Source organism: Setaria viridis, chromosome 8 (assembly GCF_005286985.2).
Source record: "Setaria viridis chromosome 8, Setaria_viridis_v4.0, whole genome shotgun sequence".
NCBI lineage: Eukaryota > Viridiplantae > Streptophyta > Magnoliopsida > Poales > Poaceae > Setaria > Setaria viridis.
This window is the reverse complement of record NC_048270.2, coordinates 31,526,465-31,550,618: the sequence shown is the minus strand read 5'-3', so window position 1 is coordinate 31,550,618 and position 24,154 is coordinate 31,526,465. Positions and strand designations below refer to the sequence as shown.

At 43.1% G+C, this 24,154-nt stretch overlaps 3 protein-coding genes across 3 annotated transcripts; all 3 read right to left on the bottom strand.

Annotated features, from left to right (window-relative positions):
• Positions 1 to 5,145: 5,145 nt before the first annotated feature.
• On the bottom strand, positions 5,146 to 9,161 carry LOC117866907 (cytochrome P450 88A1). Its single transcript, XM_034751204.2, has 7 exons — positions 8,282 to 9,161; positions 6,507 to 7,263; positions 6,311 to 6,400; positions 6,086 to 6,164; positions 5,895 to 6,001; positions 5,650 to 5,771; positions 5,146 to 5,426 (listed from the first exon to the last, which is right to left on the bottom strand). The coding sequence occupies exons 1-7, from the start codon at positions 8,554 to 8,556 to the stop codon at positions 5,324 to 5,326; spliced, it is 1,533 nt and encodes a 510-aa protein (XP_034607095.1). The 5' UTR covers positions 8,557 to 9,161; the 3' UTR covers positions 5,146 to 5,323.
• Positions 9,162 to 11,050: 1,889 nt separating this feature from the next.
• On the bottom strand, positions 11,051 to 11,575 carry LOC140220283 (cytochrome P450 71D13-like). The gene has a single exon (XM_072290304.1). It carries the CDS (start codon positions 11,573 to 11,575, stop codon positions 11,051 to 11,053), a length of 525 nt encoding a protein of 174 aa, XP_072146405.1.
• Positions 11,576 to 16,079: 4,504 nt separating this feature from the next.
• On the bottom strand, positions 16,080 to 23,771 carry LOC140220282 (cytochrome P450 87A3-like). Its single transcript, XM_072290303.1, has 8 exons — positions 23,502 to 23,771; positions 21,944 to 22,096; positions 18,556 to 18,699; positions 18,317 to 18,406; positions 17,321 to 17,399; positions 17,058 to 17,164; positions 16,378 to 16,505; positions 16,080 to 16,170 (listed from the first exon to the last, which is right to left on the bottom strand). The coding sequence occupies exons 1-8, from the start codon at positions 23,769 to 23,771 to the stop codon at positions 16,080 to 16,082; spliced, it is 1,062 nt and encodes a 353-aa protein (XP_072146404.1).
• Positions 23,772 to 24,154: the final 383 nt, after the last annotated feature.

Below are 24,154 nucleotides of genomic sequence, written 5' to 3'. Positions count from 1 at the left end.
AAATTCCTAGAGGTAGATTGGGACTCGAGGAGTCCAAATAAAACACTTGGAGCTCATGTAAAGGATTCTAGAGCCTTCCAAAAATTAATTTTAGATTTAGGGAAAAGGAGAATAAATTCCAGAAAAAGCTGGAAAATTCTCAGAAAGGTCTAATCATCATAGAAATGCATTTTTGAAACTTTAGCACTCATGAAATCCAAGAATGCATTGGCATGAATGCACAGACATAGAAAAATATTATTTAATTTAGAAAAACAACCAATTATTTTGCTATACTAAATTTCCTGTAAAGAAAATAAATGTTGGAAATTTTTTAAAATTATGAGAAAATTATTGTTCAATTATTCCTTGTAATTACATCCTGAAATCCTAAAATTTCAGGATGTGACATAGCTGCCATGGTCCCGGCGGTATCCTCGGGTCGACGAGCTTGCCGTGGAAGATGACATGGACGATGAGAGGGAGGAGGATGCACAAGCCGTAGAAGTAGTATGGCAGGCTAAAGGGCTCCATAGCTCACCGAAGAAGCGAGGAACATGGGGCATGAACAGATAACTTGCTCTAAAATACTTTGGTGACAACGAGTCGTATTTGGAGAATGCCTCACAAGCTGGGTCAACGAACATGCTGGTGATATGATTAGTCAATTCCACCCCATTGCTTGTTGATACATTCTATTCACATGCACATCATAAGGAGGTTTGTATTGTAGTATGTGGAATCCTTGTGGCAACCATTATTGGATCTACCCAAACTATCATATCACATTGCTAGCTAATTCATTTTTAGTGAACTTGATTTATTGTAAGTGGTTGGGACACATGACCTAATCAACTCTGAAGAAAGTTTATTCGTTGGTTTTAAACAAGTTATGTTGGTGAGTACCACAAATCACCTACCATCACTACAGGAAATCTCTAATTTACTGAGTGTATTTTTATTTGCCGAGTGTATTCCCTCGGGCACTCGGCAAAGAACTCTTTGCCGAGTGTTTTGTGAAAAACACTTGGCAAAGTAATGACACTTGGTAAATCAAGGCTTTGCCGAGTGTTTTATTTTTAGCACTCGGAAAACAAAAGGTTCCGAGTGTTTTATTTTTTACACTCGGCAACAAGTTTTTTCTCTCAAAAAAATGAAAAAAAACTTTGCCGAGTGCCCCAATCGGGGACACTCGGCAAACCTGAAAAAATCTAACCCACCGCGCCCCCTTAATTTCCTCCGCACCGCACCAGGCCACCACCCCCGAGCCCCACTCCGCACCCCCGCGCCCCCACCCCCAGAGGCCCCCCGTCTCCTCCGACCTCCCCTCCCTGCCCCCTCCCTCCTCTCCCTGCCCTCCCCGCCAGTGGCCGGCCCTCCTCCCCTCCCCTCTCCCTCCCTCCCCGGCGCACCTCCTCCCCTCCCCTCTCCCTCCCCTAGCTGGATCTGGCGCGGGGCGGTGACGGGGGCGGGTTGAGGCGGCGACAGGTCATGGCGGGGCGTGGCGGCCGGATCTGGTGCCCCTCCCTCCCCTTCTTCCCTGGCCGGGCGCCCTTCTTCCCCGGATCTGGCGCCCTTCTTCTTCCCCGGATCCGGCGGGGAGGGGGGGGGGGCGGGGCGTGGCGGCGGCGGGGGTGGGTCGAGGCGGCCGGCGCGGGCGGGTCGTGTGGCAGCGGGGTGTGGCGGCGGCGGTGTGTGCAGTGTGTGGTGGCGGTGGTGGTGGCGGCGGCCGGTGGTGCAGTGTGTGGTGGCGGTGGTGGTGGCGGCGGCCGGTGGTGCAGTGTGTGGTGGCGGTGGCGGCCACTGGTGCAGTGTGTGGTGGCGGTGGTGGTGGCGGCGGCCGGATGTTTTTTTTTTGAAAAATTGGTTGCCGAGTGTTTTTTAGCACTCGGCGAAGTGTTTGCCGAGTGTCCGACACAAAACACTCGGCGAATCAGCGTTTGCCGGTAGATTTTTTGCCGTGTGTCATATGCCGAGTGTTACACTCGGCAAATGCTTTGCCGAGTGTTTTTCGGGCTTCGCCAAGTGCTCCTGGCACTCGGTGAAGTCCCTGTGTCCAGTAGTGCATGCTCATTGGAATCACTACATATTCATGAGCTACTATACTTAAGAAAAGGAATGCATTGATGAGTGATTAGCCCTCCATTGTGTTAGAAAATTAGCACTACCCACTGATCTCCATAATGGAAGGGATTGTTGGACTACCGAGATGAACTTGTAAGATCACAGATAATTTTTTGTTGACGAGGTTTAGCCGAAGCCTGCATCTATAGGGTAGGCCTATGTGTGCCTGAGTTACAGATTTTGACACATGATCTCTAGCATACTGCTAAAGCGCTTCATATATAGTGCACCGAAGAAGTGAGAAACATAGGTTTGGATTAGGGCCCTTTAGGTATGCATATATTGCCATACACTCGTCCCGTTCAAACGTACCAGTGCTTTCATCAGCTGGTAAAATGTTGCTCAACGACATTGACAAGCCTGTGTCCGTTAATGTGGGTTTGTCTTGTCGTGTGCAGAATCCTTATTGCAACCATCAGCGGATCTGCCCAAACTAATCATATTAAATACCGATCCATTTTTGGTTAAACTAAAAATTAAATTATTTCAGTAGTTGGGGACATAGATAGATATTAATTTGACTCTAAATACTTGTACACAGTGTTCATCGCGAGGACGGTGGCACTATGTTTATCACAAAGCATAGGAACAATAATCTGTACGGGACGATATACAGACACTGCAGCATTAATAGGTTTGGACTCGTAGCTTGAGGTACTAGCGTAAACCAGGCGACTGTTTTGCCGATGAACTTGCAAAGTTGCAATCCTCCGTTGCATAAGGGTTAGCGGCCGGTACTGGAGGATACCAACTACACATGCCTGTTGCACAAGGCTTGTTGACCTCTTTTTCCTGCCATGATCTCCTTATTCTCAGAATCGAGTTCGTGTGCATTGTAAGTAGGGTGGTAATGGATCATGGTCCTTATCCAACTCAGATCTATCTATTTTATTTTCAAAATTATATAAAATTAAGGCCTGGTCCTTATTAAACCTTGTTAGTCTAATTTAATTTGTTAGGCTAAATTAGAGCTAACCGTGAGACGAGGATTTTCTGGTGGCTCGACGACTTAGGGAGCAAATTAAAGGTCGAATCGTGCTAGGGGTGGAGGAACTGGTCGACAGTGGCCATGATGACGCACGAGGGACTAGTGGAAGCCCCGTCCAACCCCTCCACGAGGAGAGCAAACTGACCGTAGTTTTCCTTCCATTTGACCCTTGTGTACTGTCACTTATATAGTTGAGGTGAGTAGTTGTTTTAATTTCCTACAAACCTTTGTTAGGAACAAAAATTAAAGGGAGGTCTACACGGGCGAACAGCATTATTCACATACTTATCAGTTATCACACACTGATAAAGATAATTTTTATCTGTTCTCACACACAATGGGGGTGCTCGGAAGTGATTGCAGTGGCTGAGCTGTAGCTGAGGCTGCAGCAGCAAGCCTGAAGCGACTACAGTGCTCCTGCAAGCCTGCAGCTGCTCGTAGCAGCAACTACAGCTGTTGTAACCAGGCTGCAACCTCATTTTACTAGTAGCACTTATCACTTGTACACTAGGAAGCTTTTCACTGGAAAATTCTTTGAGCTGCATCCGATTTTTTTTGACATGGAGTATCAGCCAATCAGCTAGCTGTGCAGCAACTAGAGCAGCTGCTACTGCTTGAGCTACAGCCGAGCAGCTGGTGAAAAAGCACAAGTGAGCAGAGTCTTAGGCCCGTTTGTTTCTTTAGGATCTTCTAAAATTTCTATCACATTGAATATTTAGATAGGAATATTAAACATAAACTAATTACAAAACTAATTGCATAGATAGAGGCTAATTTACGAGACGAATCTGTTAAGCCTAATTAGTCCATAATTTGACAATGTGGTGCTACAGTAAACATGTGCTAATGATGGATTAATTAGGCTTAATAGATTCGTCTCGGGAATTAGCCTCCATTTGTGTAATTAGTTTTATAATTAGCTCATATTTAGTCCTTCTAATTAGCCTCCGAATATTCGATGTGATATAAATTTTAGTCAGGACTAAAGATCAAACACCCCCTTATATTAAGGAAGAGAGAAGGGGGAAAATATTCGTACAAAACAGTCTCATTTCCTCACGAAGGAGGAAATAAGGCTGCTGCAACACCCCACGAATCTAAGGGCCTATTTGGATTCACACTCATAATCTTTAGGACTTCACTTTTAGGACTTATGCATTCAAACATATGTCATAAAAGTGCATTCATAATGTTTAGGAGTGTTGTTTTCATTAGGAGGATCAAACCATCATAATGGGTCATTTTTCTCCTAAAAGTGGTCCCCAACCCATCCTTTACCCCTATTGCCCCTCCCCTTCTCTCTCCACGGCGCTAGAAACAGAGCAGGGGTGGAGTAATTAGGGGTACAAAAGTCATTTCCCCTCTAACATCCTAAATATTATGATTCCATCCAAACAGCCCACTCATAAATTTTAGGACTACCAATTTCTAGCTCCTAAATTTTATGAGTGTCCTAAAGTTTATGAGGGTGTATCCAACTAGGACCTGTCGCTTGACCCTCCTCTTGACCGGAGCCTCTTGACCGGCAAGGTTGCAAAGCCTCAACTTTTCTTTAAAAACTCATGTGCTGCTTGCAAAGAAGGGCTGCCCCCATCAAAAATTCCCTTTGTTTATGTGGTTGCATCCAAGTTGCTATTAAGTAAAATCTTTTTCTTTGGGCTTTCCTTACTTTTGTTTATATGATTTATTCACCAATCAGCGAAGCTCTTTTCATTCCTTCTTGGAACTATGCTAGCGTTGGTAAGAATGTGCTGCACCGTCTCCTCCGCTTGATCCATTGATATATTGTTGGGGAAATTAGAAAACTGTCAAAACTCCTCTCATGTCCCTTTTCTAGTATCATTGATTCATTGTAGCATTTGTTAGATGCCAATTGATTCTGATCTCTCTCAAGTGAGGGTAGGGTCCCACGTGTCATTGGGAAAATCATAGTATTTTCACAAAGCATAGTTCCTTTTCCTCTTGAAAATTTGGTCCTAACCTTTGATTTTGCATTTTGGCTCCTGCATCCTACGTAGTTTCTTTTAAAATAAAATTTCAGGTGGGGATGGTGATTAACAAGAGCAGCGAAACAGCTAGCCGAGCAACAACATACAGGGGCAGAGAGGCACATTGCTGAAGCACAGAACATGTCATGTAACACTTCATTTCTTGTTTTATTTTTTTGGACAGATCGCCGACAATAGTTTGGCCCTTTTTCGGCCCCAGCAGCTAGCTATGCTTCATCAGAATTCAGTACTCGTCCGAAACTCTGGTGATCTTGGCCAAGCAGTTGTCCACCGGCCTGGGGTGGGGCAGGTACCTCACCCGGCAGCTGGGGTTCGTCCTCGTCAGCCTGCCAAAGCAAAGCCCAACAAATCATTAAAGAGAAACATGCATTATTCAGATAAGGTGTCATATGAACAAAGCCAAAAAAAAAACACCTGTAGTTTCTTCATCTAAACGGTAAACTACAGGTGTTTTTTTTTTTGGCTGCAACTTCTTTCGTTGCCGGTGGAAACGGTAAAAAAAAAAACTACAGGTGTCATATGCACCATTTCCACCGGCAATGAAGTTACCTGTAACCGAGGAGGAAATGGTGGAGGAAGACGGAGATCTCCAGCTTGGCGAGATCGTTGCCGGGGCAGAGCCTTGCGCCGAGGCCGAAGGGGAGGAATGTGCCGGCTCTCGGCGAGTGGCCCTGAAAGGAAACAAGAGTATGAAGATTGTTTATGCTTCATCAGGCCATGATCTGATTGATGATGCTTTTAGGATCGATTTATTCAGAATGGCAACAGTGTCTCTGTTGCTGTTGGTACAGTACCTCCCATCTTGAAGGGTTGAACTTCTTGGGGTCAGGGTACACTTGAGGGTCCATGTGCACGCTCCGGTACCACAGCTGAACCTTCCAGCCCTTGGGGATCAGGTACCCTGTTAGGAAACATGCACACGGTGTTTCAGTCGATTCAGCGATCACTCTAGATACAAAAATGTGAGGCTAATTCTGAAACTCACCGTTCACAAAGACGTCTTTGGTCGCCTGACGGAAGGACACGAACGAGATGTTGACGAACCGCAGCGTCTCATCGATCACCTTCAGATACGTAGGAGTTCATCAGTACAGTATAATGTTGCTGGTTGGTTGCATTGTACTGTCAAAGAATGGAATCTAGTGTGCTCAAAGTCACTGCTGCGTGAGCTGAATATAATGCATTTAATTTGCTACAAAGAAAACGTTACCTGTGAGAGGTACTCCATCTTCCTGTAGTCCCTCAGCGTCAGCCCCTGCTGCGTCGGTGGAATGCTCCTCATGATCGCCTCCTGCTCTGCCTGGAATAAAAGAAGCCGCGTCAACCAAACTGATCTCCAAATAATGTCGTCTGAGCTGAAAAGATTCAACCTTTTTCGGCACGATTATAAATCCAGTACGGCATACCTTGGCCTTTGCAAAGATGTCGGGATTCTCCTGCAGGAATACGGTGGCCCACATGGTGATGTGGCCGGAGGACTCGTGGCCGGCGTTGAGGTACATGATGAGGATGTCGATGATCTCGTCGTCGTCCAGCCTCCGCCCGTGCTCGTCCTCCGCCTCGATCAGCCGGTCCATCATGTCCACGCTGCTGGACCGCGTGAGCCCCTTGGCCGTCGCCGCCCGCCTCTCGTCCAGCACGCCCTGCAGCACGGAGACCAGCCTCCGGCGAGCCCCCAGCGCCCGCCGGTACGCGAACCCGGGCAGGTTGATGGCCATGGCGCGCATCCCGTAGTTGAGGTCCGTGTAGCTCCGCTCCAGCGAGTGCATGGTGGCGTCGTCGGCGCCGCCCAGGAAGATCTGCACGATGATCTTGAACGTCATCCGGCGGAGCTCCGTCAGGAACTCGACCTCGCCGCCGTCGGCGCACTCGCCGGACCACGCGCGCAGGGACGACGTCACGGTGCGGTCGATGAAGGGAAGGTACGCGGTGAGCGCGTCGAAGCCGTTGATGGGCGCGGCGGTGAGCTTGCGCAGGCGGCGGTGCTCGTCGTAGGGCATGGCCACGAACGACTTGGGCCCGATGAGCGCCACCGTGGCCTTGAGCCACCCGCTGACGAAGCCGTCGTCGTCCATGAGCACCTGCTTGCACGCCTCCGGCGTCGTCACCAGGATCGTCGGGTTGCTGAACATGAAAGCTCGGTACACGCCAGTGCGGCCAAACCTGCATGCCAAATTGCCAAAAATCAGGAGTCAGGGCAACTGATGAGCTCTCGTCAGAGTACTAATCAAAGATAACACCAGACTCCAGAATGATCCAACTTGCGAACATGCAGTCTGAAACAGGTCATGTCCTAGATGCAAACATTTTGCACAGAAAATCATACTTGGATGCTCACCATTCATTAGCATTGCACAAAACATGAGGTTATGAGAGAATTGCAAGAGCTAGCAGAGGCAGGAACTTGTTTTCTTTGTTAGAGGAATTTCTCAAAAATTGGTTGAATTCAAATTTTTGTATTGGAAATGGAAATCAATCAGTCAGACATCTCCTTATGGGCAGTGGGGGCAGCGCCAGCAAGCATTCCCTAGCTCCTCCTCCATGCATCTGATGAGATCAGATCAGATGAGCCATCACTGACTGACTGGAGGACTGTACATGTTTCTGAACTTACGGCAGCAGTCTGACAGAATCGTTGAAAGTGATTCACTGACTGCTGGAGGTGATATGCAGGCGTACGTAGCAGTAGGATATCGTGGCGTCATCAGGGCGCACAAAGAACTGAAGACAGAAACAGGTTGGAGAAAATAAAAAGGAGAGAGATGATGATCTTGAAGCCACACTTTGTGTGTACGTGTGCCTGTTTGAGGTCCAGGGGACAGGTTGAAGACTCATCCCTCCTGTTGTTTGTGCTTGCATGGATGTCTTTTGGTGCATACCTAAAAGCATCCGTTTGTTTGCACTACTACAGTAGACTTGTAGAGAGAGGGAGAGAGACAGATATTGCAAGGACAAGAACATTTCATTCATCCCCCAACACCAACAGGAATTGATGTACAATCTTGTTCTTGGCGGCCAAACCAAACCGCAACAATCTCGTAGTAATTCGTCAGGAGTAGAGTGTGGATAGCAACTCCTGTCTGAAGAGGAATAGAGGATGGCTTTGGCATTGGCGAGAAAGAGAAAGGGAGGGAGGGAGGTAGGGAGGGGGAGGGCGGTTACTGGAATGGAGGAAACTGACCGTCGGATGAATGAGGCGACGAAGGCGTCGGGCTTGCCGGACTTGAAGGCGCGGAGGAAGGCCCACATGGCGCCGACGACGGGCCAGCCCATCTCCCCCGGCGGCAGCCGCGCCCGCCTCGCCGCGCCCAGCGCCGCCTCCCTGTACCACCCGTGGAGCCTCCGCGCCCCGGCGTCGAGGAGGAAGAAGAGGAGCAACGCGCCGACGGCCGCCACCACCGCCGCCCACCACATCGCCGGTGGGCTCGCCACGGCATCGCCCACACCCACGGCCATCTCCGGCACGATTCCCGTGCGGCCCCGCGCGCGCAAGCAAAGAAAACTCTGGGAGCGCACACCGTCGAGGCGGAAGCGACTAGAGAACTCACAAGGATGGCGAAGAGGCCGGAGTGAAACTGTCGCTGGGTTCGCGTGTCGCTCGCTCTCTATAAACCCATGAACCGTAGTAGTAGGGGCTGTGCGGGCCCACAAGGTACACGTCGGCGCACGGTGGACCAGGCGCACGCATGGCTTGTGTACACAAGCTCTCGTTCGGAGCACAACAATATCTTATCACCTGCATGTAAAGAGAGATCATCTTCAGTGAAGCAGCAAAGAACCTTTGGGGAGTGATCATCTTCAAGCATGTAAAGAGAGATCCATTTTGGAACCTCCATGCTAATCTCAAAGGCTTATTAGTGTAAGAGGGGGTACACCATCTATTAGTCCTGTATTGCTGATAGACGAGAGTGTTGGGGGGTTTTCCTCCCTATATATACGGACCACCTTCCTCATGGAAAAGACGCACCATAAACTACTATACGGGAAGGTCCCCAGGTTAGGATATCCCCAAGGTGGTCTATACAAGTTAGGTTTTGCCTCTTCTCGCTGCTGCGCCGCCACCATAGTCAACTCCATCCCGAGCGCTGGCGTGCACCGGCTAATGGGAGAGCAGGTCTCCGGAACCTCTCGCTCTTGTGATCCTGCACAGGGAGAGGGCGAATAAGGTTTTTGAGAAGCGCTCCACGCGACTGCTCAAGGTCTTCACCATAGCTCGTCTTCCATCTAAGTCCGGCGTTACGGCGGGCTATCATCTTCAACGTCGTCTGCTACGCTCCGTCTGCAACATCGTTGTCGAAGCATCAGTACCGCTTGTCATCACGGCTGCACCCGCTACGTACGTACATCGTGATCTGATATGTTATTTTAGCATGTTTTCTGAGAATATGAAGTCGTGCTTGCTATTGCCTAGTATGTTAGAGATTTGCATGCTAGGTTTTATTCTTGCTATGATAAATCTATTTCGGAAAGTTGTCTAATTTTCCAAAAAATTATGTTCTAAAGTGCTTAAAAAAGGCTGCAGGAAGCACAGTAATATGGTCAAAAGCACAAAAAAATGGGTGGCAGAAAGTACACGGAGATGCTTTTGTTTTTTCAATGGTGGAACCATGCATGGCAATTAAATTAAGCAACCAAACCATGCATGGAAAGCAAGGAACATGGGGGCATGAACAGATACCTGGCTCCAAAATACTTTGGTGACAACGAGTCGTATTTGGAGAATGCCTCACAAGCTGGCCTGGTCAACAAACATGCTGGTGATATGATTAGTCAATTCCACCCCATTGCTTGTTTATACATTCTATTCACATGCGCATGCGCATCATAAGGAGGTTTGTATTGTAGTATGTGGAATCCTTATGGGAACCATTATTGGATCTACCCAAACTATCATATCACATTGCTAGCTAATTCATTTTTAGTGAACTTGATTTATTTGAAGTGGTTGGGGCACATGACCTAATCAACTCTGAAGAAGTTTATTCGTAGGTTTTAAACAAGTTATGTTGGTGAGTACGACAAGTCAGCTACCATGCTCATTGGAATCTTGAGCAGCTAGGTGCTAAGCACAAGCTGGCAAAAAGTTGCACCACACTGCATAAATGGTACAAAACGTTTAGCAAGCTAAAAAGTTGACTTTGTTCAGCAAAGAAAAGTCATCTATGAGTAATGCAGTATATAGAGTCAGAAATATACTTTGGAGGTATCTCTGAGCTTTTACATTTTGGTCAATTTTGTCACTGAGCTACTCTTTTCTCAATAGCTATTCCCTGCAGGAGCGAGTTGGAATCTATCGGTGCAGCTTGTATGAAAGATCCATCATATCCTTGTCTCATTTCACTTGTCACTACTCAGCTATGGGCCAGGCCTATGATCCGTTCCAAATGATAAGTTTAATTGTCTAACAAAGGAAAACAAAATTAGTGTTTATTATCAATACAACTTAAATATAATCATTTTTTCTTATATGAGCATCTGTATCAATATAGCGTCCTTAAGAAAAAGGACAACCTGCAGTTGTAAATTGCACCATAAGTACAACAATGAGTGATTTAGTTTTAGGTAGATCGTGAAAGAAATTATTCGCTCAAATAAGTCATAAAACATTTATAATTGGTGCAAGCTAATTAAAGTGACATGGCATAATGCAGGAATTGAAGCACTTATACGTAGTAGTACTATGTAGTATATTCATAAGTTATCAAGTTCTATTCATATACAAGTGGTATACGGGGAATTGGGTGTAAGAGAAGGTCGGCCTTCCTCTTATTAGCTGCAATCCCAAAGCCTTCTGTCATACTACCGCCGTTCGTGAATGTTTGTCGTTTCGGACAGGAATTTTGTACTGGAAATAGGCTAAAACGTCATTTAAAAAGGAACGGAGGTAGTATCCCAATCAAAATGGTATAGAAGGCTAGCCAAAGCAATCTCGATGTTTGCTTCCGCGAAATCAATCCCAGGGCAAATTCTCCATCACAACAGACTTGATGACTCCTGGGGTGAGATAAACTCGCATGCCGCTCTCCTTTTGTATCCTTAGCAGCACGTCGATCATGTCCTGGTCACCGTCTCCATCTCCGGCGGCGGCCCTCCTCTCCTCGTGGAGCCGGAGGATGTCTCCGATGAGCCGGGACACCTCCCGCCAGTGCCGCTCCGCCTTGCCGCTCCGTGGCAGCATCCGCACGAGCCGCGACAACAGGAAGAGGTCGCGGAGCTTGAAGAGCGATGAGAACTCCGGTCCTTCCTTCCTCATCCTCAGGAACGCCGCCCGGTCCGTAAGCCTGTTGCCGAATATGGCGCGCACCGACGAGTCGGCGATGAACTCCGCGAGCAGCTCGACGACGTTGACGGGCTGGCCCGCCGGAGGGGAGGATGACGATGCGAGCGACGAGAGGAGGCGCGCCGCCTCGTCCTGCCAGATCCGCCGGAACGCCGCGACGCGACGCGCGCCGAGGAGCTCGGTCACGAGGATCATGGTTCTGGGATTCGGTCCGAAATGACCGAATTTCACTGAAATTCACCCATTTCGGTTAGGACCGAAACGAAATTGAAATGATCAAAAAATTCGAATAAATTAGAATTTTTCTACCATCGTTAAGATCTATGCAGCCCCATGTACCCTTCAGCTATAAAGATATGAATAAACTTTAGTTATATAACTCTTTTAGCCTCTTGAATTTTGTAACAACTGATGAACGCAGAAACATCATGTTTTCGCCATCTTTCTCCTAAGCTCCTCACAATATCTCCCTAGTTCTCTCCCACTATCTTCTCTGGGAGTACTCAATTCCTAAATCTCCATCTAATTGTAGCCAAATTTCATATAAAAATGAATTCGTTGACCGGTCAAACAACCGAATTCCGGTCCGAAATTTCCGAAATTCACCCATCTCGATCAGGACCGAAATTTTTCACATTTCAAATCCTAGAACCTTGATGAGAATCCGGCGCAGGAGCCTCCAGTGCTCGCCATAGGGAAGGGATTGTTAGACTACCGATGAACTTGTAAGATCACAAATAATTTTTTGTTGACGAGGTTTAGCCGAAGCTTGTATCTATACCGCAACACCGGCCATTATGGGTCCTTGCAAACCTTTTGATACGTCATCGTGGCTACAACAACAATCCCACCTTATATTCATGAGAATGCCTGAGTTACAGATTTTGACACATGATCTCTAGCATACTGCTAAAGCGCTTCATATATAGTGCACCGAAGAAGTGAGAAACATAGGTTTGTATTAGGTATGCATATATTGCCATACACTCGTCCCGTTCAAACGTACCAGTGCTTTCATCAGCTGGTAAAATGTTGCTCAACGACATTGACAAGCCTGTGTCCGTTAATGTGGGTTTGTCTTGTCGTGTGCAGAATCCTTATTGCAACCATCAGCGGATCTGCCCAAACTAATCATATTAAATACCGATCCATTTTTGGTTAAACTAAAAATTAAATTATTTCAGTAGTTGGGGACATAGATAGATATTAATTTGACTCTAAACACTTGTACACAGTGTTCATCGCGAGGACGTTGGCACTATGTTTATCACAAAGCATAGTAACAATAATCTGTACGGGATTAATAGGTTTGGACTCGTAGCTTGAGGTACTAGCGTAAACAGGCGACTGTTTTGCCGATGAACTTGCAAAATTGCAATCCTCGGTAGCACAAGGGTTAGCGGCCGGTACTGGAGGATACCAACTATATATGTCTGTTGCGCAAGGCTTGTTGACCTTTTCTTGCCGTGATCTCCTTATCTTACTGTTACTAATTGGAGGCTCCTTTTGAAGCCTCCAGGTGAAGCCACCTAGGATTCCTAGGTGGACACTCTAGAAAAAGAGAGAAACCCTAGAAATTCTCACAAAAAAGCAAAACATCCGACCATCGATCGATAGATTCAAATCATCATAGCCATTAGATCTATTATGTTTTCTAAAAAATTACTCACCTATGCCATTATGAAAATAGCCTAAAGTAACCTCCTAAATCTATATATAAATTACCCACCTCTGCCATTATATAAAATAAACTAAAATAACCCCTTAATCTTCATCAAAATTACCCACTTATGCCATTATAAATAATATTTAAAATAACCCCCTAATTTGCAACCAAATTGCCCACCGCTATTACTTAAAAACTTAAAAACTTAAAGTAACCCGTTAAATTTGCATCTATATTACCCACATATGCCATTATTAAAAATAACATGATAACCCTACGTTTGAATCAAATAACCTTAATTAAAAATATACAGCAATATATGATTCTAAATCGTCTATATCTTGCACTATTGGTATATGATATAATAATTAAGTTCTATACACATGATGTGTCACCATTTATAAAGATATAGAGGAAGTAATGATAATATATATTTCTATGTTAAAATTGTATCACAAACTTAGGGTTCATTAAACAAATTCAAGCGCATACCTGCGATGCAAAGTGAAAAGTTAAAGATTATAAATGTGGATGAAAATATTATAGAGTAATTACTAACTAAAATCTATCACAATTGGATGAAGATAATAATATATATCTATTGTGTTTGAATATTTAACAAACGAGAGGTAGCTTATGGTAATATTTTTTAGCAATGTAGTCCCATTTTTTTTCCATTCGAGACTCCGCATTAGTTCCCATGAGACAAGCTACAAAAAAAGAGACAAATTCCCATAAAAATCAAAAACATCAAACACCAATCATATAAACTCTAATAATCATAGCCATTGATCTATTATATTTTCACCACTATCATTGTGAAAATATTTAAAAATGAGCTCTAAACCTATATCTAAATTACCGAGCTCAGCTATTATAAAAAATAATCTAAAGTAATCCCATAATCTTCATCCAATTTACTAATACATATCTGTTGACACCAGATTTTGACACGTACGAAATCGGTGTCAAGAAGGGAAGAAATCAGGAGATGCGGCAAAACACGGAGGTCACGATTGGGAATCGGTCGATTGGTGCTACAGTTGAAGATCGGCCGATTGGTGCTGCAGTATTTCAGCGGATGGAGTTGGTGGAAATCGGCCGATTGGGAGGCTGGAGCAATTGGGCCAATATGGGCTTAAAATGAATTATGAAGATAAAGAGGAGATCGGCCCATGTGAGCGCGATGATCAACTCCAATACGAATCATACTTGTAAATATTTGTTTTCGTTTAAAATTAGAGATAGAGTCCTAGTCGGTTAAGAGATTGGTTGTAACAGGCTATAAATAGCCGCCTTCATAGATCTGTAATCATCATCAAATCAATACAACAAACTACTATTTTCTCGCACTTACTTTCGAGCAGGCGACTTCGCCAATACTTTTCTTCTTTTCACGAGTTCGTACGGGTTGGCGGGGCTGCATCAATTTGATCTCCGGCCGATTCTGTAAGTTCCGCTTATCGAGTAATATCTAAGCTTTAACTTCGGGCGCATCGTTGTCATTTCGTTTAGATTTATTCACTAGTTATCGATATTCACTAGAATTCTAGGTTTTACATGTTGTTCTAGTTTTGTCACCAATTATCAAGCTTGGAATTGGAACTTTCGGTTTTCCCATATCTTGTTACTTAATTTACTGCTTTCCACATAGCCGATTTAGATCTATTCCTAGTATTGCTACTGTAGCGTTGTTTAGGTTACTCTAGTAGTTTTCTTTACCAACGTTGCCTGGTAATCGGCTGTATTATAGCCGATTTCTTTATTACAGCAAATCGGCCGATTCGCTGATAAGTTTTTCTCGAGATCGGAACCTTAGCCGATCGTAACCTCTAGGATCTGACATGTTTCTTTTCTTGCCAATCAACAGGTCAGATTGGCTGGCACGCCGCGCGAACCGCACCAGGGCAATCACCCGAACAGGAGTTAAGCAGATTCTCCCGGGTCGTGTGTCCGACGCTAGAGATTCAATCAGCTGATTTCTAGCGCCAACAATATCATTATAAAGCATAACTTAAAATGTCATTCTAAAATTTAATCTATATTACCCACGTAAGTTGTTATTAAAAATAACCTAAATTAAACATCTAAATCTTAATCTAATTATCTTCATGTGCATCATACATAAATGTCAAAAATAAACTAATATATAATTCTAAATTACTTATATATGTTATTTTTAATATAAAAATACTAAGTTAAAGTATATAGATATGATGAGTGTCACCGTTTAGACCATTTATACATGTATGTGAGGAATCGATGAAAAATATTGATTTGTATGCTAAACATAATGTATGGAGGATTGGAGGTGCGATACAAAATGGAAAAAGTATGAATATGGATGAAAAAGTGCATAGAGTAATTATTAATTAAAAATCAATCATAACTGGACAAAGATAGGTATATATCTATATAAGTATTATGTTGATGTATTGAAAAAAATAAGAGAGTAGTAGGTAATCAATTTTGATTATTAGCTAGAAGTTTAATTTCTAAATTTTTTCAAATATAATAGCTTCTAAAAATATTAACCCGTGCAGGACCACGGGTTGATGGACTAGTTCCCAGAATCGAGTCCGTGTGCACTGTGAGACGACGATTTGCTGCTGCCTCGGCGACTTAGGGAGGCAAATTAAAGGTCGATTCGTGCTAGGGGCGGAGGAACTCGTCGGTAGTGGCCATGATGACGCATGAGGGACTAGTGGAAGCCCCGTCCAACCCCTCCACGAGGAGAGCAAACTTACCGTAGTTTTCCTTCCATTTGACCCTTATGTACTGTCACTTATATAGTTGAGGTGAGTAGTTGTTTTAATTTCCTACAAACCTTTGTTAGGAACAAAAATTAAACGGAGGTCTACACGGGCCAACAGCAATATTCACATACTTATCAGTTATCACACACTGATAAAGATAATTTTTATCTGTTCTCACACACAACACACTTGTTGCTAAAACCACAATATTGGCACATATTGTGTTTACCCAAGGAGGCAGAGAGGACATGTACTCAGCATCTCAATTATATTATTATCAGGACCTAGGGAGCAGTTTAATGTGATAGTCTTGTGGGAATGCAAGATCTGCAATACGGAACGTTTCACCTCTTTTGATCTCCTTCCATCTGAGTACTCCAAAAACAAACATGTATAAAATACATTGCGCAAATATATGCAATAATAGAACAAACGTTCTGAGCATACTCGTTGATATATATAAAAGATTCCTTTTAATACCATACTGGGCTTTCTATGCATTAGTACACATTTCATTGAACTAGTAGCTTGTAAGAAAATGTATTATGTAAACATATGAACTTATTATTATGTACCTGTATTTGGTCACCAAGGTGTGGAGGAACATTGCAATCTGAAACTTAGTGAAGTTGGCACCCATGCAGTGCCTTTTTCCGTCTCCAAATGGCATGAAGTGCTTCATTAGTGAATTTGCATTTTCTTCCTGCAAGTTTTTTAGTTCATTGATGCACGCTCAAATTGATTTAACATGTGCTCATCATAAATTGATTCACATTTTTGCAGCATACTTCACCTGATTTAAAATAATATAGTCAATTTCTCATGCACATTAAATGAGTGCATTATATTGTATCATGGGAAGACACGAGGGAGAATAATTAGGCCTATTTGGATGCTGATTATTCTAGCTTTAAGGAGAGTGTAGCAAAAAAAAATATGTAAACATAACTTGAAATCATTGAATGGAATAAAAATATTTAGCATTTATTTCCTCTATCACCATGCATGATCATTACATCAATACTATGGTTCTTCTGTAATTTGTGTGTATGCTTGTGATATAAGTGCAATTTAGGCTGCGATGAAGCCTATGTTTTCGAACTGTTCTTTTTACATTTGCACATTTCTATATGATAATATACAGGTATATTTTTGTGATACAAACATGTTAGTGAAAATCCTTGAATCTTGTATTTAAGTCTGAAACTCATTTTAATGATTTAAGGTAGTTTAGTCTAGTGTTTTCAGTAATAACCTGCCACCTCCATGGATTAAAGGTGAGTGGATCTTCAAAAATGTCAGGATTTAGATGAACTGACATGGGACTGATCATGACAACCCATCCAGCTGGAATCGTATAGCCTGCATCATAAATTTACATGATTAGAAATAAATTCTTGTCAGCATTACATAATGTTAAGTTGGTCCCAGCCGAAAAGTTTCAGCCAGTCTTGAAGTTGGGTTTTGGTAATGACGACCATAATGAATTTATAATCATAGAAGATTAGATGCATGTACCATTATATTGTACATCCTTCAAGGCCTGCCTAGTAATCCCAGGGCCATTGCTACTCAAGCGAAGTATCTCATTAATAACCTTCAGATACAAAAACAAATATCAGTTTTGCTAAAAAAGATACTGTGCCTGAAGCTAAGAGTTGAACATGCCCATGCAAATATAAAAAACTAGGACACACAGGAAAAATGCCAATTGTATTTATCTTAACATTAAGTTTCAACTAACCACACACTAAATTTGACAGCACCTGCTATAATAACACGTTTAGTTCATAAAGAAGATCATTGAGCATTACTTTTTCTCGAACACGTAGGAGAGCTGCGTATCTTTGATTAAGAGAGAATAAAGGTCCAAATTACAGGACATCACGCCACCTTGGACCAGGATGAGGGATGTAAACCAATAGTATTACTCTTACTTATCAAGAAAAAACGCACACAAGGACATGATCGGACTAAACCCCTGTTTTAAACATTGAGCATTACTACTTAATATTTTTATTTGCTAGTTCATCACAGTGAAGTCTTACGATACATCTTTAGTATCTCTTTAGTTAAACTGGTCCTAATTAATTTGCAGCTTCAACTCTGTGTGTGTTGGAGTAATTCCTCGTTGTAAAACAATAAACAATTGAAATTCAAATATTTGTTCCTACACATTGTTCATCACAGTAAAGTCTTCTGATACTTCATATAGTTCTCTAGTTAATCTGGTCCTAATTAATTTACAATGACTCAACTCTGTGTTTGTAGGAGTAAATTCCTTGTCTTGAAACACTAAAAATTGAATTTCCGAAGAATTGAAAATGCTGCTCTTACATACCATTTTTGTAGTAGTGAGGTCTGAAATTTGTTTCAAGTCTTACCTCCTAAAAGGCAAGATGCATGTAACATCTACTTTATTTGATAGGAACACATCACCTTTTGATTATTGCATGAAAATACTAGTTGATGTTAGCACCGTACTGGATACACTAGTGTTCCAAATAATTTTACCTGATCAGTGAATTTCATGGTCTTGAACTCCTCCCATGTGATTGTAGGTTGAGTTTCATCTCGATTTTTGAGTATTGTATCATGCTCCTCCTGCAAAAGGGAATGGATAATATTTCTTGATGATGTTTATAAAATCTGTCGGTATATGTACTAGTATCTGAGTAGAATTATTTATACGTGTAAAAGTACCGCAACACAAAGCAGTGTTATTATTTAAAACTTCAGAGAGAAACACTAACCGAGAGTGCTTCCACTACATTTGGACTGTCTGTGAGGAACTTCATGCCTGCAGTGAGTGTTGTTGGTGTTAATGCAACACCAGCGAAAATGAATCCAGCAACGGTATCCACCAGAAAATTCTCATCCAGTAATGCTCGTCCACTCTGTAGTTCATCCAGAACTACGTCCAAAAAGTCACCGTACTTTTTTTGTGGTGCAGTAGTCCTTTGTTTCAACAAATCTTTTAGAATTTTTTGCACGTGTTTCCTTCCCTTGGTATGCAAAAGATCAAGGGAAAAGTTAATACATACGACACTACAATGATGATTCTCTAATATTTTTCACTAAAATTAAAATTTAAATTGTCTGAGATAAATATCATGGACAAACTTAGTTTTCGTTCGTGAGCGTTAGCTCAGTAGGAGCGCCACAAGGTTTGATCCTCCTGGTCCTAAGTTTGATTCTGGAGCTCTGCGATTTTTTTATTTGGTTGCGCCAAGGTGGAGTCAGCTTATTTATGGCCACCAATGAAGGCTGGGCAGTGGCAAAACTTAAGGGCCCTTTTTCTTAAAAACACTTAATTTTTGCTCATGCCATCTAAACAATCTGCTCCATTCTGTAGGCTCAGCTTATTGCCAGAACTTTGTTGATTTGGCCTGTGTTCGAGATCAAAATTGGCAGAGCTGGATGATCACGTCTCTGAACCGGTCTCCCCACCGGTCAGACCGATTGGACCAAAATCCTCAAATGCAAATTGACCGCCATGGTCAGATCAAGATTTCTGCTATTAGATATGCTGAGATGCTCAAAGCTAAAATAGTAGTTTCATACCTGTTGTACTTGCTAGGATTTTGTTTCGGCTACATTAGCATCCACAAAAAAACCATCATATGGGCGATGTATTGTTTATCATCATCTTTAGACAATTTGGATCATTGAGAATGTTTTTTGGCATGCAAGCTTTGCCATAAAATAGGGGGGCATGTGTTCGAGGTCAAAATTGGCAGAGCTGGATGATTAGATCTCTGAGCTGGTCTCCCCATCGGTCAGACCGGTTACACCAAAGTCCTCAAAATGAAAATTGGACTTCACCATTGTGTAGCTCTCGTCGAGTAGATCAAAATACATATGTAGAACGCTCGATTTGGAATTCAGATGAGAGAGTTATGACCTCGAGAAGATCTGCACCTAGGAAAACCGGCCAGGCTGGTTTCCCAGGACGATCAAACCGGTTTGGTCTGTGTAGTATGAGTTAGGAGTTGTATTTTGACAAGGAATTCATTAGGGTTTCGACTTCTAATGAGGCAAGACCTCCCCACCCTATAAATTTAAAGGGCTACAGCCGATTGAGAGCATCCCAATTGAATTATCAAATTTATCTTTTATCTTTTTACCTTTCTTCCTCCTTTCCCTAGTTTTCCAACCCCATGTGATGTTCTTATCCTATCTCCATAGCATGAGGAGACGTCCTAGTTAGCCTGCTGAGCCTAGGACAACCCAAGGTACGCGGTGCGCCTGCCCAATGGGGTCCCTCCCGGGCAGGCGTTCGTTGGCTTCTCGGGTTCCCCAGTGAAACCGGTCTGACCGACCTGTGTAGAGGAGTAGCAAGGAGCCTCTCTTCACGTCGCATGTTCGAGTGCTTTTCGTGTGTTGGTCCTAGATTTGCACCAACAACCAGTTTGTTTGAGTTTTTGGGCAGCTTCTCAGTGTGAAAGTTAGAAGTGAAAGTTAGAAGCTTAAACAAATAGAGAACTTCTCTTGCAGCTTCCAAGAAGATAGAAGCCCATATGAGATGAGTTTATATGGACAGATGTAAAGTTCAATTTTTTGAGTTTCTTGTAGCTTTTTTGAGCCTGGAAAGTTAAAAATATCTTCTAACAGCTATTGTTGGCTTTCAGAAATAAAAAGCCAACATCATCTTTTTAGAAAAGATTATCTGTAGCCAGCCTTATTAAGTCGAGTTTCGTTATATAGTAAATTAGTTTGTGTTGACAATCCTGACCGGACAGAATCAGCCAGGCCAATTTTGAAAGGCGGCTTGGCAGGTTTTAGTAGTCGAAACACAAATTGGAGTGCAACATTCTGCACTGTTGCGTAGCTCTCTCATGGAGATGATCACGATGCATAATCTGAGTTAGGAATTTGATTTGACATATAATTTGTAAGGGTTTTGACAATATGTAACACCCCGTCATCCAAAGCCGCACCGTCCAACCCTTCCGAGGGCGGGTACATGTACACATAGCACCCTGCTTACACTTTCATCATCGCTTTATGTAAAAGGGTTAACCCAAAGGTGCTACGGCTAGGGGACAAAGGCTTATAAGTTGACTCCACCATTGCTCAACTAGGAAGGTGGTACTAAACATGCGCACTTGTGTTCATGGACCCCTAACATCCTTGTCGGTCCAACTCACTCGCACTTGGGCGAAGGTCCAGGAACGTTCTCTCTTAGCGCACGACTGTGCATCCAGTGTCGGCGCCATATGCCATGCTGTGTGTCCACTCTGAGCCCACACGCGCCATGCACCATATGCCCACACACTGATCCATACACGCAACCAGGAGGGTCGGCTCTAATACGACTTGTAACACTCCATCATCCAAAGCCGCACAACCCAACCCTTCCAAGGAGCGGGCACGCATATACATAGCACCCTACTTACACTTTCGTCATCGCTTCGTGTAAAATGTTTAACACAAAGGTGCTATAGCTGGGGGATAGAAGCTTATAAGTTGGCTCCACTCTTACTCAACTAGCAAGATAGTACTAAACGTGTGCACCTGCGCTCATGGACCACTACTGGGGCATCCAAATTTGGACCGGGTGTTAGTAGAAACAACGAACCTAAAATTATGGATGTGTTTCATTATCAATCGATGCAAAAGTTGTTTTTCTTTCCAATCTCTGCTTGTGGCCGTTGGATATAGATCCAACGGCCAGGATCCGTGCCCCTTTCTTCTTGTCTTCTTATTTGGTGCACATGACGCAATAGCTTCTACTTCATCTTCCTCTCGCGCGACGCGCGATGCCATGCCCCTGCTGCGACCACCACCCGTCCTGCTCCAGGGGCCTCTGCCGCCTCCGCATCCACCCTCCTCCACCACTTAACGCTAACCCGTTTCGCCTAGATGCCCCCACTGCCTCCACCGCCTACTTGGGGTCCTTTGCTGCCTCTGCTCCGCTGCCGTCTCTTCCACCTTCAAAACCAGCAGGCGAGCCACCTCGGAATTTCCTCTACAGCCGGACATGGAGGTAACCACCCTACCCCGAAACCCTAACCCCGAATCCCCATCCCCAATTGAAAGTTCTAGTACAAAGTTTATGTAATTGCGAGATAGTTAAAAATCAAACATTTGAGGAGTAGTAAATCTGATAAATTATACTGTGACACCGTATGCACACACCTGCATGGCTTGATAAAAATTTGTCCCCGGAACCAGAAGTGGGAAGGATATCACGCCCTTGAAGAATAATTCAATATTTTTTCTCAACTCCTTGGACCCTGTGCTATTGGGCTCGAAGCCAACAAGCTTCTTGATTATAAGATCAAACATCATCTGCGGCAGTTAAAAATAAGAAATGATTATTCTGTTTACACAGTTAATAAATTGAATTGAGATTTAGATTAGCTGAATGACAAAGATACAAACTAGAGGAAGACCAATGCAATGGAGCTTCACCGCCTAATAAAATCAAATATTCTTTTAAATACAGGTTTTCATGGAAATTAATTTTTTGAAAATGTTTTCCAAAGAAGAGCTACATGACTTTGTTTTAACTAGATTGGAAATGCTACTATGTGACAAGGCAATAGGCCCCTATTTCCTATATGAGAGGGGAGTTGAAAAACAAACCTTTCCAAATGCAGTTAATTAATGTCCAATCAACTATAATGCTTTGTTTTTGAGTTACTTCTTGGATCCAAAATTTTGCGAAATGGTGTCTCCAATAGTGTCTAATCACCTAGCTATAAAGATGCCTAAATCAGCATAAAAGAGATAAAAGTAGACTACTAGTTCATAGATAATGTACTCACATGTTCCCACGCATGTGCACTAAGGGCATGTTTGGTTCACTACATTTGGTTTGGCTTGGCTCGTGGGATGCAGGTTTCGTGAGTTTGGTTGCCTGTACTCGGTGCTGAGCCTGGCCCGATGTGTGCAAAAGGTCCAGCCGAGCGTGGCTGTCTGGAAATGAAAATGAAATCCGTTTCTCGGCGGCCATAAGAATTTCCATTCTATAGTTGCTGAGCGGACTCCATTGCCTATATGATTACTTTACATTCAGATATTGTGCTCACAATTATGTGCTTTATCTCATTTGTTTTTACTGTATCATTTTACATATTTAGGATTGCCATTATGACTTGGTATGTTAATTCTTGTGGCCACCAAACTGGAGATTTTGTCACCTGGGAAGAATGCCATGCACATGTCAATGGCTTCAAAGGAGCTTGTTGTTACAAAGGATACAAGAGGTGAAGCTTATTTTGCAGCTTGCCACAACCGACATGGTGATCAAGTCATCAAAAGAGAAGAGCCTAATGACTGCAAGGCCACCAAGAAAAAGAAAGAGTTCATATCATGCAAAGATGCCATCATCACTGTTCAGATTATTTGCATATTAATTTTGGTTTGTAACCATGTGTAATCATCTATGTTCTATGAGTACCTAGGATGTCCAAAAACTACGTGATAGTGATTCTGTATGCACCCCTATAGTTTTGAGACAACAATCAGGAGTGATTATGGGTTCAAAAACCGTTTCCAAAATCAGTTATATAAACCGTTTCCAATATATGAACTCAATTTAGAACCAGTTGTACAGTTTTGTTCCCCAGTACTGTTCTTTTGATTGTTGATGCTGCACATTTGATTTCAAGTACGAAGGATTACGTAACTCCAAAGAGCCAGTAGCCACGCATGTTTCTTTTAGGAAAAATGTTGTAAGTAAGAAACTTACATTTCTCAGAGACTGCTTCACCTCGATGCTAGGATTAGTAGCCCATCTTCTAAGGGACTCTGTGATGGTTTTCTCCATTTCAAATATGAACGCTTCCTTCAGGTTTTTTGGAGCAAAGACGGGACCTCCGATGCTTCGCACGTACTTGTGAATGGATTCTACATCTCTCATGGTTTTCTTGCCAAATATGCTCTTCAGCGTGTTAGGGTACCATGTCCTGAACAGCTTATCTTCGTGCCTGAATATAAAACGGTTGACTTCCGTGTCCATGGAGACAATTACATGCTTCCCCAATAAGCTGGTCTTGAAAAGAGGGCCATACCTGTGAAAGTGGTGATGACTCTAGTAATTAATATTCCATATCTTTTGTTGTTGTGTATTGTTAAAAAAATGCTTGGCCAGCGGTAAACTGAATACATTATGATAATATTCTTAAAAGTACATTATGATGAAAAAAATAAGGTAAGCTAACCATCTCAATATCTAATAGTTTCTTATTCTTGTTCCTGCTAGTTTACACTCTTTGATAAGGACAAAACAATAAAAAGAATGATAATTGTAGGGCTGAGAAGTGTAGAAATTAGCGTTACTTCTCCGTAACATCTAGGGATGCAGTGGGTACCCAATAGTGTTTTCTGGGTCAGCTGATTAAT

Excerpts from the sequence above, each read along its gene's own strand:
- LOC140220283 (XM_072290304.1), bottom strand. The coding sequence starts at position 11,575 with ATGATCCTCGTGACCGAGCTCCTCGGCGCGCGTCGCGTCGCGGCGTTC.
- LOC117866907 (XM_034751204.2), bottom strand. The coding sequence starts at position 8,556 with ATGGCCGTGGGTGTGGGCGATGCCGTGGCGAGCCCACCGGCGATGTGG. Across the intron at positions 6,401-6,506 it reads ACATCTTTGCAAAGGCCAAG|GCAGAGCAGGAGGCGATCAT; the intron begins GTATGCCGTACT and ends CTTTTATTCCAG. Across the intron at positions 6,165-6,310 it reads AGATGGAGTACCTCTCACAG|GTGATCGATGAGACGCTGCG; the intron begins GTAACGTTTTCT and ends ACGTATCTGAAG.
- LOC140220282 (XM_072290303.1), bottom strand. The coding sequence starts at position 23,771 with ATGGACACGGAAGTCAACCGTTTTATATTCAGGCACGAAGATAAGCTG. Across the intron at positions 18,700-21,943 it reads ATTTTTATCAAGCCATGCAG|AGTGGACGAGCATTACTGGA; the intron begins GTGTGTGCATAC and ends GATGAACTACAG. Across the intron at positions 16,506-17,057 it reads TTAATCCATGGAGGTGGCAG|GAAGAAAATGCAAATTCACT; the intron begins GTTATTACTGAA and ends AAAAACTTGCAG.